At 52.1% G+C, this 16,696-nt stretch overlaps 1 protein-coding gene across 1 annotated transcript in view; it reads left to right on the forward strand.

Annotated features, from left to right (window-relative positions):
- Positions 1-16,696, forward strand: part of SORT1 (sortilin 1) — a 60,183-nt gene that overhangs the window by 25,493 nt on the left and 17,994 nt on the right. Inside the window, exons 5-9 of the mRNA XM_045292014.1 lie at positions 8,285-8,387; positions 8,853-9,017; positions 11,293-11,366; positions 14,068-14,117; positions 14,935-15,065. Of these exons, the coding sequence (XP_045147949.1) occupies positions 8,285-8,387; positions 8,853-9,017; positions 11,293-11,366; positions 14,068-14,117; positions 14,935-15,065 (523 nt within the window). The remainder of the gene's footprint in view (positions 1-8,284; positions 8,388-8,852; positions 9,018-11,292; positions 11,367-14,067; positions 14,118-14,934; positions 15,066-16,696) is intronic.

Consider the following 16,696-nt stretch of genomic DNA (forward strand, 5'->3'; position numbering starts at 1 on the left):
AGTGGCCTACTAATGGGCTTTGGATCTCTACTCCGCACTCCCCCCATCACGGTTCTCACTTCTACTGGGGCTTGGTCCAGCTTTAGAAGTTAATCAGAGTGCCTTTAAGAGGCTCCACATTAAAGTGTTTTGCACAGTCAATGTACATTTTTCAGGCTGTCATCTGAGGTGAAAAAGCAAAAAGAGCGGACAGCTCAGATACAGAGGCGTTAACGCAAGGCGCTTCTAGCACAGGAACCCACCCTCGTCAAAGCTTCTTGAATGACAACTTTGTTAATGATATGCTTGGTTCCGTTTCCATGGCAGTAGATGATTTGACAGTGATTATATATTTTAGTTACAAGGGTAGCATTCATTCCTTTTACAAGGTGTATTTCCCTGCACTTCCATTTAAAGGAAAAGTTCATTAAAAAGCAGATTTTACTTTTCTCAACTTTGCACAAACCAGGTGTACATAAAAGTCATCGGAGTAGCTGGTTTCCACCACGTGGGATGATTTCTTTTTTTAAATACCTATTCTTACTGATCCAAAGGAAAATCGGGACCCCAGATCAACAATCAGGTTCCTTCTGCTAAGGAGGTGTGTGATTTGTGTTGACGATCCCTTACCACTCTGTTTTCCCCACTTGTGCTTTCAACATTTCTGCAGAAAGCACGTGCCCTTTCCTAATCAGAGCAAAGCACAGGGGGACATGTAAGAACAAGGCTCACATTCCTGAGAAAGGCCAGATGGATCGGACGGGTAAAGCGTAGAGGGACCCCCAGGAGTACTGTCCTGAGAGACCTTTTAAACTCGGCACTGAAGCCACTCCAGAGACCACCTTTCAGCAAACAGTGTAACAGAGCACCCCTGACTGCTGTGCGCCTTTAAGTAATCTCCAGTAGGGGCAAGTCAAGGGTTTCTGCCAGGGTGCCAGTTCTGTTCCACACAAGATGTGCTAACCTGGGATGCCAGAAGAAAGACACATTTTACAAAGTGCAGGCGAACAGTGGCTTCCCAGGAGAACTGCCCGTTCAGGAAGTTAGGGGACTATTTGGGGGGATTCCAAAGGGATGGTCTTGGTGGACGTTCTCAAAGGACCTGCGGTGGTCTTGGAGGACCATTAGGAGCTTCAAGACCATTGAAAACTATTGGTGAGCAAAAGGCCAGGAAGGTTTCGCGGAGAAATTTTCTCCATTACCACAATGCCCCTGCTCACTCTTCAGGGCCAGCACAGGCTGTCTTAGGAGCATTTCATTGGGAGACCTTACCCCTATCTGCCCAGTTGCCCTGATATTGCCCCCAAACTCAAAGAACAGTTCATAGGAATGTGATTTGAGTCCCTTGAGGGAGGAGGTCAAAACTCGTTTTTACAGGATGTAAGTGGGAGAGTGCAAAATTCTTGGGAGAAGGCTTACAGAGCTGAAACACTGCCGTCAGAAACGTGTAGGCCTAGATGATGTAGGATTTGATGAGAAATGAGGGTCACCTTTTGACTTTTTATTTTATTTACATTTTGATATTTTTCTCTAGTAAAGCATTTTAAGGTTTCATAACAATACTTTTTTACTTACCCTCATTGATAAAGCAGAATAGTCTGTATTTATTCTAAAGCAAAAATGAGAAGGCCAGGGAGGCAGGGGCAAAGAAGTTAAATTAATAGAAACAGGATGCAAATAATGAGATGCTGACACATGTGTGAAAAGCTTACCTAGTACACGGAACGATGTGCACAGAAATTATTTCTCAATAATTTACTGCGTAAACTTCCAACAAAAAGACAAACATATCAAAAAAAACAACAAAAGAAATGTTAAAGTAAAAACACACGAGGTAACACTAAGCAGTTGGGTAGAAAAGAGACTAAAATATTGAAAGTTAAGTGTAATGTGAATTAAAATTCTGCCATTTTTAGGTGGCAGCTGTTTTGGGTCTGTTCTATCTTTAGCATGTTTTCCTTCTCTCTCTTCTTCCTACGGATCTTTTACTAGGAAGCCTCAGTGTAGACTTGCCTGGCCAGTGAAATGATGCTTTGTTTGACTTTGCCACCCTCCGTGTTGCAACTTACAGTGCCCTCACCACGGCAAGCCGTGCTGAAGCCTGGTCACCACGGACAACTGCCGACGTTTGAAACCCTGGTGGCACAGCTTCCGACATCACAGCAACACGCAGGCCACCACAGTACGACCAACTGCAGGTTTCAGCGAAGCTTCCAGAGGGAGCAGAATGGGAAGGAGGGCCGGACAAGCCATTTCTGAAAAGATGGGTCACTGACAACCTTATAAATAGCAGTTTTAACACCGTGTCATCTTCTGTCGTGCCAGGAGAGGAGCTTCTCGGGGGGAGAACTCAGAACACGGCTGCGTGAGAGCTACCTCTTTAGTGTACCCTTGGCCTTAATGACGTGGTGGGCGGTGTCCTTTCCGGGACCTGCAGTGACTGGTGTAGCATGGCTCAGGATGAAAAGAAACAGCTGTGAAATGCATTAATCTTTGGAACGTGGGCTATGCGAAGTATAAATCTTGGAAAATTGGAAGTCAGAAATAAAATAGGTTGATATGCCAGACATTAGGGAGCTGAAATGGACCGGTCCTGGCCATGTGGAACCAGATGCTTTATGTTCTGCTAGGCCAGGAGGGACCGATTGGAGGGAATAGTGTCCCATTCATCATCCCAAAGGACATTTCAAGATCTGTCCTGAAGCACAGTGAAGGGTGACAGCCACACGCCTACAAGAAAGACCGGTTCATATGACTGTTCCTCACATTAATGGACCGACTGCTGAGGACTGAAAGAATGAAATTGAAGATTTTTGCCTGTTTCTGCAGTCTGCAATTGCTAAAGCTTGCAGTCGTGATTCAGTGGTAATCTGGTGGCGAGAATTTGAAAGCTGGAAACGGGAAATAGGCACTGGAAAATACGGCTTTAGTCATGTAAATGTGAGAGATCAAGTGAGAGAAAAATTTGAGACCAACATCCTATTCTTTGGAAAAAGCCTTTTCCAACAGCATAAATGGTGACAGTACATGTGGATGTTGTCAGATGGAATTCAAATTGACTATATCGGTGGAAAGAGCTGATGGAGAACCTCAGTATCACTCAGAGTAAGGCCAGGTGAACAGATAATCGATTGCTTATATGCAAGTTCAACTTGCAACTGAAGAAAACTAAAACAAGCCTAGGTGAGCCCTGATGGTGGTGTAAGTGGTTACACGTAGGGCTGTGATCCCCATGGTCGGCAGTTTGAAACCACCCGCAGCTCCTGGGGAGGAAGTGGGTCACTATGAGTCAGCGTTGACTCGGTGGCAGTGAGATTTTGAGTTTTTGAGCCGCGAGCAAAGTCCGGCCTTGAGAATATCTCACCTGGATTTAGACTTGATGCGCTGAACACTCACGACGGAAGACTGGGTAGGCAGAGGTGACACTGAGGAAGGTATGCGGAAGAAAGCCAGAGGTCATTCAAAAGACAGGAAGAAAGAAAAGACCAAACTGGATGCCAGGGAGATTATTCTGACTCGTGCGCTTGAAGGGTGGTTAGCTACAGTGAATGGAAGAAAGGTCGGCGAGAGCTGAACAGAAGATTCCGTGGGTGCCTGGAGCAGACAAGGGAACGTATTACGTAGGGAAGCATGCAAAGACCTGGAGTTGGAAAAGCAAAAGGCAAGCGCGTGCTCCCCATTTCTCAGGTGACAGAGCTGTGACCTGAAGGATTCTGCGGGCAAACACTGAACGGCACTGGCAGCATCAAAAGGAGGCGGGAGGGGTTAGGTGTGGCTCATCAGACATCAGTAGTGACACATCCTCTTCTGAACCGGCCTACATCTTTGGCAGGCCCCTACTGATGGACTACTGCAAATGCTTTTGACTTTTTTTCAGCAAAACTTGATTTGCATGTGGTATTAATGATATTAGGTAATTTTTACATATAAGATCTTTTTAGCAGTGTCTTATCAACTGTACAAAGGTGTTTGACTGTATGGATGATAACAGAATGTGGATAACCTTGGGAAGAGTGGGAATTCCAGAAGACTTCATTGTCTGTGCTCATGTGGATCCATAGACCAAGAGACAGCTCTTTAAAGGGAGCAAGAGGGTGCTGGGTGTTTAAAATCAGGAGAGGGGTGCGTCGGGGGGGTGGGGGGGGTGTCCTTTCAGCATGCCCACTCAGTCTGTAGGCCGAGCAAGCAGGGCAAGACGCTGAACTCTGGAGGAGAGCGTGGCATCAGATCAGAAGAAGGGCGTACCAACCGTCTGATAGCAGATGACACAGCCTTGCCTGCTGGAAGCGCAGACGCCTGGAGGCACCTGTTGACGAAGATCAGACGCCTGCGCCAGTGTAGGCCACAGCTCCACGTGAGGAACAGATCCCCGCAACTGGACCAACAACAGTATCATAATAAGCAGAAAAGCTTGAAGTTCAGAATTTCATTTTGCTGAGATCCATAGTCAATGGCCATGGGAGCAGCAGTCAAGAAATCAAATAAGAGGGGGAGTGGGGAGGGAGGGGAAAAATGAGGACGTGATGCCAGGGCCTTAAGGTGACCAGATTTTAACATTGGTAAAGTGGACACCGTTGATAAAAGTCATATCCTGGCGAAATAGCCACATGGCAGCTGAAAACCGTATACCCTAGCTTCTTGTGCATTCTTTCCAAAAATCTGAATGTTTTTAAAAGGCCGCGGGACGCGGGAAAAATTGTTAAAATCAGGGCTGTCCCGCCAAAAGTGGGACGTCTGGTCACCTTAGCTTAAGTGGAGAGCACGTTTTGAGAATGATGAGGGCAATGCATGTAAAAATGTGCTTTACACAATTGATGTAGGTATGGATTGTGATAAGAGTTGTATGAGCCCCTAATAAAACGATTTTTTAAAAAAGAGAAAGAGTATGGTATTGGGCAAATCTGCTGCAAAAGATCTTTTTAAAGTATTAAATTTTTAAAAAAGGAAAGCTGTTTCTCTAAGAACCAGGGTGTCCCTGACCCAAGCCATGGTGTTCTCAGTTACATGTATATATGTGATCAAGGTGCACAAGGAAATGAGGAAAGATGGAGAATAGACGTCTTTGAATCACAGTCTTTGTGAGGGATGTTGACTATGCCATTACCGCCGTAAGCATGAACAAGTCTGTCTTAAACGAAGGGTAGCCAGAATGCTCTATAGAAGTGAGGATAGCAAGACTTCCTCCCCTTACGGTGCACCCGTTATCAATAGGGACCAGTTTCTAATAAAGGGCGTCATGCTTGGTAGGGCAGGGGTCAGAAAGGAAAACTGTTAGTCTGGGTAGACAAGAGAAACCAATTCATGGACACTCTCATGTATAGGAAAGAGCTTTATATACAAGAGCAACTGTACATTAAGAAAACAGCCCAGTCCAGATCAAGTCCATTAGTCCAGTATTAGCCCATATGCCCTATACTAATCTATAAAGTCCTTCAGACCCACGAAACACATGCAATGACACCGAATGCAGGCAGGTCACAGGCAAGTGGGTGCAAAGTCTTGTGGATCCAGTGGCAGTAGAAGCATCTCAGCACTGGCAGGGGTCCCCCCATGCTCCTCCTGTTCCCAGAGTACAAGGTCTATCAGCATAGTGCCTTGTGCCTTGTCAGTGTCTCTCAGGGAGTGAGCAGAGTGTCTGCTGTCTCCAAGGAGGAAATACAGCAATTCCCAGAATGTCCACACAGAGGCTTCATTGACGATCACCTGATTGACAGGCTAGACTCCACCCCTTCACTCTTAATCCTCAAATTGACAGATTATTTAACCACCACGAAGACCCTCGAGGAGATGGATTGATAGGAAAGCTGTGGCTGGGCTCAAAGACAGCGCGGGTTGTGGGGACGGAGCCAGACTCTAGGCAGTGTTTCACCCTGTTGCCCTTAGGGTCAGGACGAGCCTACCCGACCGCTCCTAACAACAGCGACAAAAAAAGGAGTGAAAGAGGTAGCAGGGCGAGTAGGCCTGCAAACCAGCCAGCCAAACAGATTTTAAGACGGGTTTGTTCACTCTTAAGGCATTGTTTGTGGGAGTAGAAAGGCCTCGTCCTTCACCTGCAGAGCCGCTGGTGGTTTCTGACTATTGACCTTGGCATCAGCAGCCTAAGGCGTGACTACCCTGCCACCAGGGAGGGCTCTGGCAGTAAGGAAAGGCACCCTGGAACAACGTGGTGTTCTCAGATCGTCCCTGGACGTCAGCGGCCTCGGCTGAACCTCCGCGCAAAAGCTAGCATGTGGATACGCGTGCGCTTTGCTCAGCTGGCTGAGGCAGCGATTGTGCTCCGTTCATTTTGCCTTCTTTATCTGAAGGGAGTCAGGAATTTGTTGTGCCCACTTCTTGAAAGGCAAGTGGAGTTTGCCAGCCAGTGTGTCACGTTCCCTGGAGACAGCGTGAGACACCGGGGACAGTCAAGCTGTGGCCCCAGTGGAAAGATGTGTGGCCTGTCGAGGTATGCATTGTAGTGCCAGGAATTTTATGCGTGCCTCTTCGTCTTCTGTCAGAGAGAAAAGAACTGATCTTGTTTCCAAAGCCAGAGCTGCAACGCATCCCCCACCCCCACCCCCAACAAAACACTATCTCTAGCCCCTTCTGGGCTGTAGCAGCCCTCCCTAGAGCTTCTGAGGCTGTAAATCTTCATGGGAGCAGACAGCCTCGTCCGTATCACGTGGAGCACCTGGTGTGTTTGAACCGCAGACCTTGCCGTTGGCAGCCCGTTGCCACCAGGCATTGCTGTGGGGGCTCTGTCAGGTGGTCCTAATGCCCACTCTATTTCCCTAGGTGAGTGCTAAGGGAAGGGAAGAATGATGTGGGCCGCCGCGGAGGCCAGGCTGTAGCGTGCTCCCAGGCCTGCAGATGCACGCAGAGATACTTTTCTCAGTCTGTCTCCAATTCTCCTAGCCGCTGTGTCCCTCTGGGTCTTAAGCAAGTTAGACTAAGACCCAGGTTGTAAGGGAAGGCGTCCTCAGGAACAGTTACAAGTGGCCTCTCGTTTGGGACTGTGAGGAGAACCGGGTTGCGGTGTGGTTGTGCCCTTCACTAACTGGTTGACTTGCTAACCTGCCTCCTCTCGTGCCTCCTCATCTGTGAGAGGAGGGCGTTGGACAAGATGTTCTCCCGGCCCCTGCAGCTCTCCAGAGCCGTCCATGATTCTGTGACTGTTTGTCGAGGCTGCTCCCGAAATCCATCCCATCTGTCAGAGAAGACTGCCTGACGCGGGCGGGGATGGACGCTTGCTTTTAAAGACGTCCCGGTTTCCCGCTCTGTGTCCTGTGTCGAGTAAGGGGCGCTTGACGTGCGTGGACTTCCACTAGACAGAGTTAGAAGGTCACTAGTGTCTTGTCCGAAGCGTCAGAGTCTCAGCGAGAATTCAAACACCGCCCCAGCCCCCAAAGGTGTGGCTAGAATGAGCTTTAGGACACATTTTGAAAACCCGTTAGGGCTAACTTTGTTGCTCTGTTGCTTTTTCATGGCGGGGCGGAGTGGGGGCGGTGTTCCTGTGCTGCGTGCTTGAGAGACGGCCACATCTAGGAATCCTGGCTGCTGGGATGACACTTCCAGAGCCCTGCTGCTCAGGGTGCAGCTTTGTCATCAGTGCTTCAGGTTCACAGATTGGTGACGAGGCCCCTGGCTGCATTTAGCAGAGACTCCAACTCGCTTGGCTCATAAGGGAACTACTGGTTCCTCTCACTAGACGCCGAGCAAGAACAGGCTGCAGGGCCAGTGCATGCAGCCGGCACGCTCTTCTAGAATCCCCGGCACCTTAGTTCTGCTCTCCACTGGATGTTGGCTTCCTCCCCAAGCTGTGCGCTCCTGTACCGCAACCTCAACACGATTGAAACTTGGGGTCAGATCATCCTTTATTTGGGGGGTTGGGAAGCGTGGACTGTCCTGTGCAATGTAGGATTTTTACCTGAATCCCTGATATCTGCCTACTAAATGCTGGAAGCAACTCACCCCTGAGATTTGGCCCTGAAAAAGCCTCCGTCCGTTGCTAAATGTTCCCTTGGAAACAGAAGGAGGCTGGCTGGGAACCAAGGATCTAAAGGAAGAGAGCCGTCTTCTCCTCAGGGGCTATTTAAGAATGGGGAAGTGTGGTTCCTGGAAGGTCCTTTTGTCTCACTTCCCCTGGCTGTGAATCTGGCCCACCCCGGAGTCGGGGAAGAAACTGGCTCCTTTGGGGCACATGACTATTCAGAGGCGGGTGAGGGCCCCCACATAGTGTGCAGCGGGAGGCATGGAGGCCAGGCCAGATGCCAACAGCACCAGCCACCACTGCAGTCTAACTGTGTCTTTCCCCCCCTCCTCTCAGTGAAGATTATGGCAAGAGTTTTAAGGATATCACAAATCTCATCAACAACACCTTCATTCGGACCGAGTTCGGCATGGCTATTGGACCTGAGAACTCTGGCAAGGTGAGACGCATTGGTGCCTGCAGCAAGCCTGTGCTCCGTGCCGCACGCAGGGGGCCCGGGGTTAGGACTAGAATTAGCCAGTGAAGCACAGACACATAGTCAGTTTAAACACATTGTCGACACAGGTGAACCCAGCTCGCGTTGGTCCAATCGTTTGGTTTATTCAGTGGAATGCAGGGCACAGGTGGTTGCTTCCTCTCCCAGATGCACTAGACCCTGTCTCATGCCGATGAGGTAGACCCCCAAAGACCACACGCGCCTGCCTCCAACTGCAGCCATGACCCTCAAGCTCGGCCCAGGGTGGTGCTGGGGAAGGCTACGCCTTGGGGAGCAGCGTGCAGCGACTCCTCTGTTCCGAGAGCACCTCTTTCTCTGGGAGCCAAACCGCTCCTTCCTGATGCTGGTGAGCTGCCTGTGTGTTCACAGCAGCACATCCTGATCCTGGTCTTGCCTCTTCCTGAGCAGGTGATCTTAACCGCGGAGGTGTCTGGAGGAAGCCGTGGAGGAAGAATCTTCAGGTCGTCTGACTTTGCGAAGCACTTTGTGCAGACGGACCTCCCTTTCCACCCTCTGACTCAGATGATGTACAGTCCGCAGAATCCCGATTACCTCTTAGCCCTCAGTACTGAAGTAAGTCCATCTTCTCTCTCCAGCCACCTCAGCATCTGGCCTCGCACATTTATGACTAGGAAAAAACCCAGTTGCCTGTTTTCCCATTCACGACGCAGGTCTGGCAGTGGTGTGTGCCAGGGTGCAAGGCAAGAGCGGTGTTCGCCGTGCTGGTTCAGGCAGCGTGCCAACCTGGCTGCACCGTGATTCTGGTGGGTGGGCAGCTCGCTAATGATCTCCCCGCCCCTCATTTTGTGATCTGAAGTGGTTGGCCGTTTGCACATTATGCCAATAGTTTTGTGACAACCTGATCTTTGGGACCCAACGGTGTGGCTGACTGAGGAGAGGAGGGCGTGGCCTGCCTTTGAAAGGCCGGTAGGTCATGCTGTCGCACCATCGGCACTCTCTGTGGAGCTTGTGGCACAAAGTACACTGCCCACTTTCTCCTGCTTAGTCAGGTGCATGCCCCCTGTCGGTCCTGTGGCCGTCACCGATGTTGCAAAGGAAGTGTGCGTGTGCTGGGACAGGAATGAAGGCGGCCGGATGTGGTTGTTTTGTGTGCCGCAAGGAACACGTGTGGATTGTTCAGCTCCTCCTGCTGTTTGCATGTGACCACACTGTATCTTTATTATTTTTGGTTAGTTCTTCAGTGTGTAAGTCTGAAGCGTATTGTTTCCTGCCCTTGGCACTCCTCTGTTAGATACTCAGAAATTCAGGTCCCTGTGTAGCCCCACCCACCGCCCCGTGCTTTCCCCAAGACCAGGGGCCCTTCCTCGCCCTCCTGCCTCTCCTGAAGGCCCCCTGAGGGGTTCATTTCACTTTGTCCTCTCCTGGACGGCCCTCCCCACCCACCACTGGAAAAGTCAGCAGGTTCTTGTGACTGCTGCGCCGGCCCTTAGATGCCATCCCTCTGCCCCAACTGGAATGACCCTGTGCACAACAGAACCACACTATTGTTGCCAGCTCCCGAGCCCTCCTGGAGTGTGTGCATCACGGCCGTGGTGGCTCGGGCTCTGAGTGCCTCGTACTCGTTATAGTAACACAGGAGGGAGCCAGGTGGCCCAGTGGGTCGGACGCTGGGCTGCTGGTAACTCCGACCTTGGCAGTCGAAACCCACCAGCTGCTCCAAGGGAGCCAGAGGCGGCGGCCTGCTCCCGTCGAGGTTTGCAGTGTAGGAAGCCCTGTAGGGGGTCCTGAGAGTTGGAACGGATTGGATGGCAGTGGCTGTGTGTGTGTGTGTGTGTGTGTGTGTGTGTGTGTGTGTGTGTGTGTGTGTTGGGAACTGGCAGGTATCCATTGCTCCTCCTGCCTCTGGTTTGGATCCACTGAAATTCCTCTTGTCCGTTCCCGCCCACGTCTTTAGGGAAACCAGCTAGATTGAGAGTGTTGTTCACTTACCTAGAGCCCTTCCCCGGGGAGCACCCATGTGTAGCAAAGACCAGGGGCCTCAGCCGGGCACAGCGGACAAGGCCGCCCGCTCTCCCTGGCGTCGGCTCCTCTGTCTCATGCCCAGACTTTGCTCCATGAAACCCCAGTGGTGGTTAGCTCCCTGCACGCGTCACAGGTGTTTCTGTTGTTTTGGTTTCTCCACGTTTCATTGTGGTTGAGAGTCACCTGGCGTCTTGCTGAGTGCCCGACGAGACACTGAAAGGTTAGCAGTGTAACCCCACCGGCCGCTGTGAGGGAGGAAGCGGTGGCAGTGTGCTTCCACGAAGACTGCAGCCCAGGAAACCCCGCAGGCACTGCCACTGTGATCCGTGGGCTCACGATGAGTCAGAATCGACTTGGCAGTGGCAGCTTTGCTTTGTGTGGTGTGCATGTGGGGGACGTTGGCAGAACAAACCAGCTCCCCATTCAGCAGTCTCTCCGCCTCTTGTTTTGTGACATGAGTTATGAGCCACCAAGGAGCCACACTCTTCCCTTTGCCCTGCAGCCCCGTTTCCACATGCCCATTGTCTGCCCGGCTCTGTCTGTGTGTGGGCCCTGGGGTGGCCGGCGGGTCCGAGGAGGAGCGGCTTCCTCGCAGATATCGCTGGTCATGCCCCCGGCTGGCAGGTGATCTGTAGGAGCCAGGTCAGCTCCGGCTTTGAAGGGCTTTTCTGCCTTCATTGGTACTCGGTCTCTACTAGTACTGCCTCAACTCATTCACCCGTGTGCGTGTGCGTGCGTGTGTGCGCTGTGGCAGCCAGGAGAGAGAGTCAGTGTGCATTCTTTCTGCCCCCTTAGGGATTGGATGTGTCTTATCAAAGATCATACAAGCAGCTGGAATTTTGATAAGTCATTTATAATCTTTCAGAATGGCCTGTGGGTGTCCACGAATTTTGGAGGCAAATGGGAAGAAATCCACAAAGCAGTCTGTTTGGCCAAATGGTGAGTAGCCACAGAGTCCACCTGCGCAGAACCCTGACCTTTCCTGACGGTGCTGTGCTCCCCAGAGTCACCGAGCAAACGCTGATCCTCGCCGTGTGCCAAGTGTGCTTCAGGGGCCGTGGTGACCCAGGCAGACCTTGACCTCGAGGGGCTCCTAGTTCCCTGACTTGTCCTCACCCAACATTAGACTGCAGAGTGAACAACCAGGCGCCTGCAGAATGGCCTACCCTCCCAGAGCCGGGACTTCTCCTGGAGTGTCCTGGAATGACAGCTGTAATTGGGGGATTTGAATGGAGCTCGGGAAATCAGGAGGAAAAGCCCTCAAGCTTCCGAATGCCCCCAGCTCCCTGTCGGCGGGCAGCAGAGCTCCTTTGCCCCCACGAGGAGGGCACCTGCTCTGAGATGGTCAGGTGGAGGGGGCTCTTTGTTCCGACCTAGCCCTGCTTTGAGCCAGACACTTGCCCTTGCAGGACACTTAGCGTTTCTCTTCAACACGCATCCTCGGGATTCGTTTGGGGGCTTCTCTAGGGATGGCTGAGAAAGAACTAAGAGCCTCAGACTTCCAAAAGCCTGTCCTTAGGCCCAGACCCTCCTTCTTCAGCAAACCGGTTAGTCTGGTTTCTCATTTCAGAGCAGATTTGCTGGCAGAGGTACAGGGTACTGGATCTGCTAATGACCAGCTCATGACAGTGTTAGAATTGACAGTGGGAGTGAAGGAGGCAGGCCAGGGAACGAAGGCGGGCACCGTCTTAGAGACCCCGACAGTGTGCTGTGTGAAAGCACTGAGCCCTGGCACCAGAGAATGCACCCAGCTTGGGGACTTCTACTGGGAGCACTCTGTGATCGCTTGAGACCCGTGATGTTGACCACCCATAGTCCCAGGAAGAGCCGAGTCTTCCTTGCACTCTGCATGAGAATCAGGAGCCCTGGTAGCATAGTAGGTTACGCATTGGGCTGCGATCCCCAAGGCCTGCAGTTTGAAGCCCTCAGCCGTTCCTCAGGAGAAAGCAGGGGCTTTCTACCCCCAGGAAGAGGGCCCCTCAGAAACCCACGGTGGCAGTTCCTCCCTGTCCTGTGGGGCCACATGAGTCGGAAACGACTCGCTGACAGTGGGAAAGTGTGTAATGCAGATCTGAAATTGGTCTTCCAAATGAATTAAGATATACTGTATGTTGCGTAAATAGAGTGCTCTCGGTGGAGCCTTGGTGCACGTGCCATGGCCGCTGCTCTCGTGCTCTGTTTGAACCAGTCCTCAGCTCAACACCGGGCCAACCCGGAGAAGCAGCAGCAGCAGAGGCTGCTGGGCCGTGCTCCGAGCTCAGCACTCGGTTGTCCAAGCCCGGGAATAGAAAGCCCCTGGAGGAACGGAGTCATTTTCAAGATGACCAGGCTACCAAACTGCTCACTCTCCCGGTCGATGGACCTGAGATACGGAGAATGTGTTCAAGCCAGAATCTCACTTTTTGGTTAAGAGAAGACCCCCAAACTCAACTGCCGTCGACTTGATGCCAACGCCTTGATGTCACACCTGCTGACCGTGCGGCTCGAAGCCGAGCGTGCAGCCGTGATGCCGCTGGGGCTCCTTGCTTGATGGTGAACCTTGAAAAACCAAGCCACTTTTATCAGTGGCATTATATTTTGTGTGCCAGACAAGGTTCTTCTACCACTGTTTTGTAGTGAGCATCTCCACAAATGATAGCAGGGTTGCTGGTAGCTTTTTGCCCACCTTGTTAGGTCCCTGTGGTCCAGGACTTTGACAACCAAAAGTGCTGTGTGAAGGAGCCCAGGCCCGTCCGCCTTTATTTACTGCGGACTATCTCTGAGTGGCATCAGGGGCTGCATTTAGTTCCCTGAGCGTTCCGAGCACAATTTAAATAATTCAGCCCCTGCCCTAGTTGTCTGTCGAGATGGAAGGGCTAGATTACTACTGAGCTCGCACACAGCCCGCACTGGGCCTGGGCCTGGGGCGGTGGCAGCAGGGCACACTCTGGGTGCTGCCAGTGGGGAGCCTCTCCAGGAGGGGGCAGGCGGGGCAGCTGACTGAAAGGTCTGCGGTTTGAACCCAGCCGTCACCCTGAGGGAGCCCCATGCGGCTCCCTGCTAACAAAGATGATGGTGAGGAGACCCTGGGGCCATTCCAGCAAGTCCTCGGGGGCTGCTCCAGATAGGGACCAAGGGCAGGCAAGGCACGTGTGCAGAAGGGAGCGGCCCTTTCAGTTGGGCTGCCGTGTGCTGGTCACCGCGGGGTGTTTCACAGCTTCCCTGGCCTTTGTTGACCACCACCCCCCAAGATGTGATGACCCAGAACGTCTGCAGACACTGTCCCAGTGCCCCGTGGGGTGGGGCTGGGGGTGGGGGCTGACGCAGCACAGCGGGCGTCTGCTGAGAATCACTGTTCCCCCGAGGAGCTGGAGCCTGATGATGGAGAAGGTGAAGTTGGTCACAGGAGAGGAAAGCGTTCTAGGAGGGAGCAGTGTAAGCAAGTGGGAGGTGGGTGTCAGTCGACCAGTCTGAAGGACTGGAAGGCCTCCCGTAAGGCAGTAGGGCAGTGTGCAAGCTGCCGGGGGCAGCCTGTGGGCAAGAATGCGGTCTGCACGGCTGAGGTGTTTCAGCCAGTACCTGGGGAAGAAGCCTAGGGCTGCTTGGGCTTTTATAGCTCGAGCTGACCTCAGCCCTCCTGACCCGTGTTTTCTCTTTGTAGGGGGTCAGAGAACACCATCTTCTTCACCACCTACGTGAATGGCTCCTGCAGTAAGTGCGTTTTCACCTCAGAAAAAGACGGCCGGTCCACTCGTGGTAGACTGTGTCGGGTTGTACGCGATTCTTCCATTCTCCTAAGATTTTGATAGCTAACGGTGTCTGTTAAAGATGTTTTCATTTTTAAGTATAACCAAATGACTGCATTACCTAAATCAGCTAAGAATATAGGGTGCACATAGAGGCAGTTTCCTTAATTTTTGAGTTGCCTTCGCCTAAAGCAAATTTTATGCTGCAGACACTAACAGATTGAGGTGCAGGGCGGTGTCCGCAGCATTGCGTGGATGGTGCTTGTGTTGGTGGAAGTCCTCGCCTCCCAGGCTGGGGCACAGCGTCAGAGCAGAAAGCGGAACCCGTCATCATGTGCTCACTCAGCAATAGCTGAGCACTGCCTGTATCTCAGGCAGCACGCCATACCCCAGGCCTTCTTCTCAGGGCGCTTCCACTCAAATAGGGCCGTCAAATGAAACAAGGAAAGCAGAGTGCAAACAAGACGGCCTGAAGCAGGATCAGATCTCTCAAACGATACCGTGAAGAGAGGCTGGCCGGCCGGCTGCAGTGACCGTGAGGCACAAGTGCTGCCAGTGACCTGTCAGGGCCCAGTGACCTGTCAGGCTTAAACCTCGAGTGTGCACGATGAAACCCGGGTGTGCATTCCGATGTCTGAAGCCACGTCACGGTTATACTGCCCCTTGACCAATGGGCATGGATGGAAACGTCTCTAGCTATAAAATTAAGAGCATTCCTACGTGTTTTTAACTGGGGGTTCACCAGTCAGTAAAATGTTAATTAAGAATTTGTCTTGTTTAAGAAGCTGACCTCGGGGCAATGGAATTATGGCGAACTTCAGACTTGGGAAAAAGCTTCAAGACCATCGGGGTGAAGATCTACTCGTTTGGCCTTGGCGGACGCTTCCTCTTTGCCTCTGTGATGGCTGAGAAGGTGGGTGCTCCCCACACCGGTTCAGATAATGTCTGTGTACATTCTGTGTGCTGCTTCGTCAGGTTTGACTCAGTGACGCCGTGTGACAGAAAGACAGAAACCACAGGGTTTCCTCGGCCATAGGCTTCCCAGGCACAGACGGCCAGCCCTTTGTCCCATGGCACCGCTGGTGGTTTGAAACCGCTGAACTCTGGCTAGCAGAGGAGAGCCTAACCACTGTGCCACCAGGCACCCTGTGGCCTCTGCGACAGAGGAGGACTCCCCGAGCAGACGGCCAGGTCTTGTCCCGAGGAGTTGCTGGGTGGGGTCACAGCACCAGCCTTTCATTGTCAGCCCAGCACGTCATCGCTGTGCCCCAGGGCTCCATGGGCCTCCTTTTTGCAGGTCCCTCCACGCGTCAGTGCTGACAGCATCTTCTCTCTTTGCAGCGTCAGTTTCACACAACAATTTGTTGGGCAGCGGTTCTCAACCTGTGGGTCGAGACCCCTTTTGGGGGTAAAACGACCCTTTCACAGAGGTTGCCCGATTCATCACAGTAGCAAAATGACAGTGATGAAGTAGCAACGAAAATAATTTTATGGTTGGGGGTCACCACAACCTGAGGAACTGCACTAAAGGGTCGTTGCATCAGGAAGGCTGAGAACCACTGTTGTAGGGAATTCTCTTCATAGACGTTGTTGAGTTCTGTAAAGGGCTGGTCTGTTTGCGCTTGAGCTTCTTTGGCTATGAACAGATGTCTATTTTTAAATCGACTGCCTTAGTAACTAGTGATGACAGAAGTAGAAATGGGTAACATTGATTGAGTACCGACCATGTGCTACGTACGTGATGTCAGGGTCCCTGGCACCCAGCAGTGCACAGTGCACACATTCCTGCCCCTGGAGATGATACGCAGCCAAGCCTGGCAGCGTCAGGAGAGATGGACAGGGTAGGCGTGGCCTGTTCACGGAGGGCGATCTGGGTGGGGCTCTGAGCGCACCGGCTGCGAAGACCCTGCGAGAGGAGGCAGACTGAGGAAGCCAGCAAAGCCCCACAGGCACGGGCATGCTCCGTGCTCCCCGGGCAGGGGCAGCGGAGAAGAGTGGTTGAAAGTGAAGTTGGGGTGGGGGGTGGGGGGGTTACGCCATGGGCCAGATGATACAAGGCCGGTCGGTATGGGTCATGATTATGACCTTGGCTTTTATTCTTCATGGTGGGAAACATTTAAACGGTTGTGAGCTTGGGAAAGGTGTGGTTCGATTTCTCTTTTGGCAAAATAGGTGTCTATGGGGGACTGGCTGGCTGGGTGAGAAAGGAAGCCTTATGATAGTAGCTGGGACCGTAGTATACTTGGGGGGGGTGGGGGGCTTACCTGTGACCTGAGCTCCTAACGGGGTCAGTGGAGAGGTGGTAAGATTATGCACGTGTTATGAAGCCACTAGAATTTGCTGAGAGATGAAATGTCCCTTTTGTTCATTGTCTGCTGCGGTCAGCGATGTTGGGAAGGACCAAGGGCATCGCATTGCCCAGGTCTTGGGCCTGGGCAGCGGGAAGAAGGGTGGTGCCATTTGCTGAAGGACGCAGGTGCCTAGGGGGGAACCCAGAGCTCAGTTTTGGAGAAGAGATGTTTGTCTAAATGGAAATGTCCAGTA

The sequence above is a fragment of the Echinops telfairi genome, unplaced genomic scaffold, assembly GCF_000313985.2.
Source record: "Echinops telfairi isolate 266 unplaced genomic scaffold, ASM31398v2 ScPeMD7_443;HRSCAF=831, whole genome shotgun sequence".
In the NCBI taxonomy this organism is placed as follows: Eukaryota; Metazoa; Chordata; class Mammalia; order Afrosoricida; family Tenrecidae; genus Echinops; species Echinops telfairi.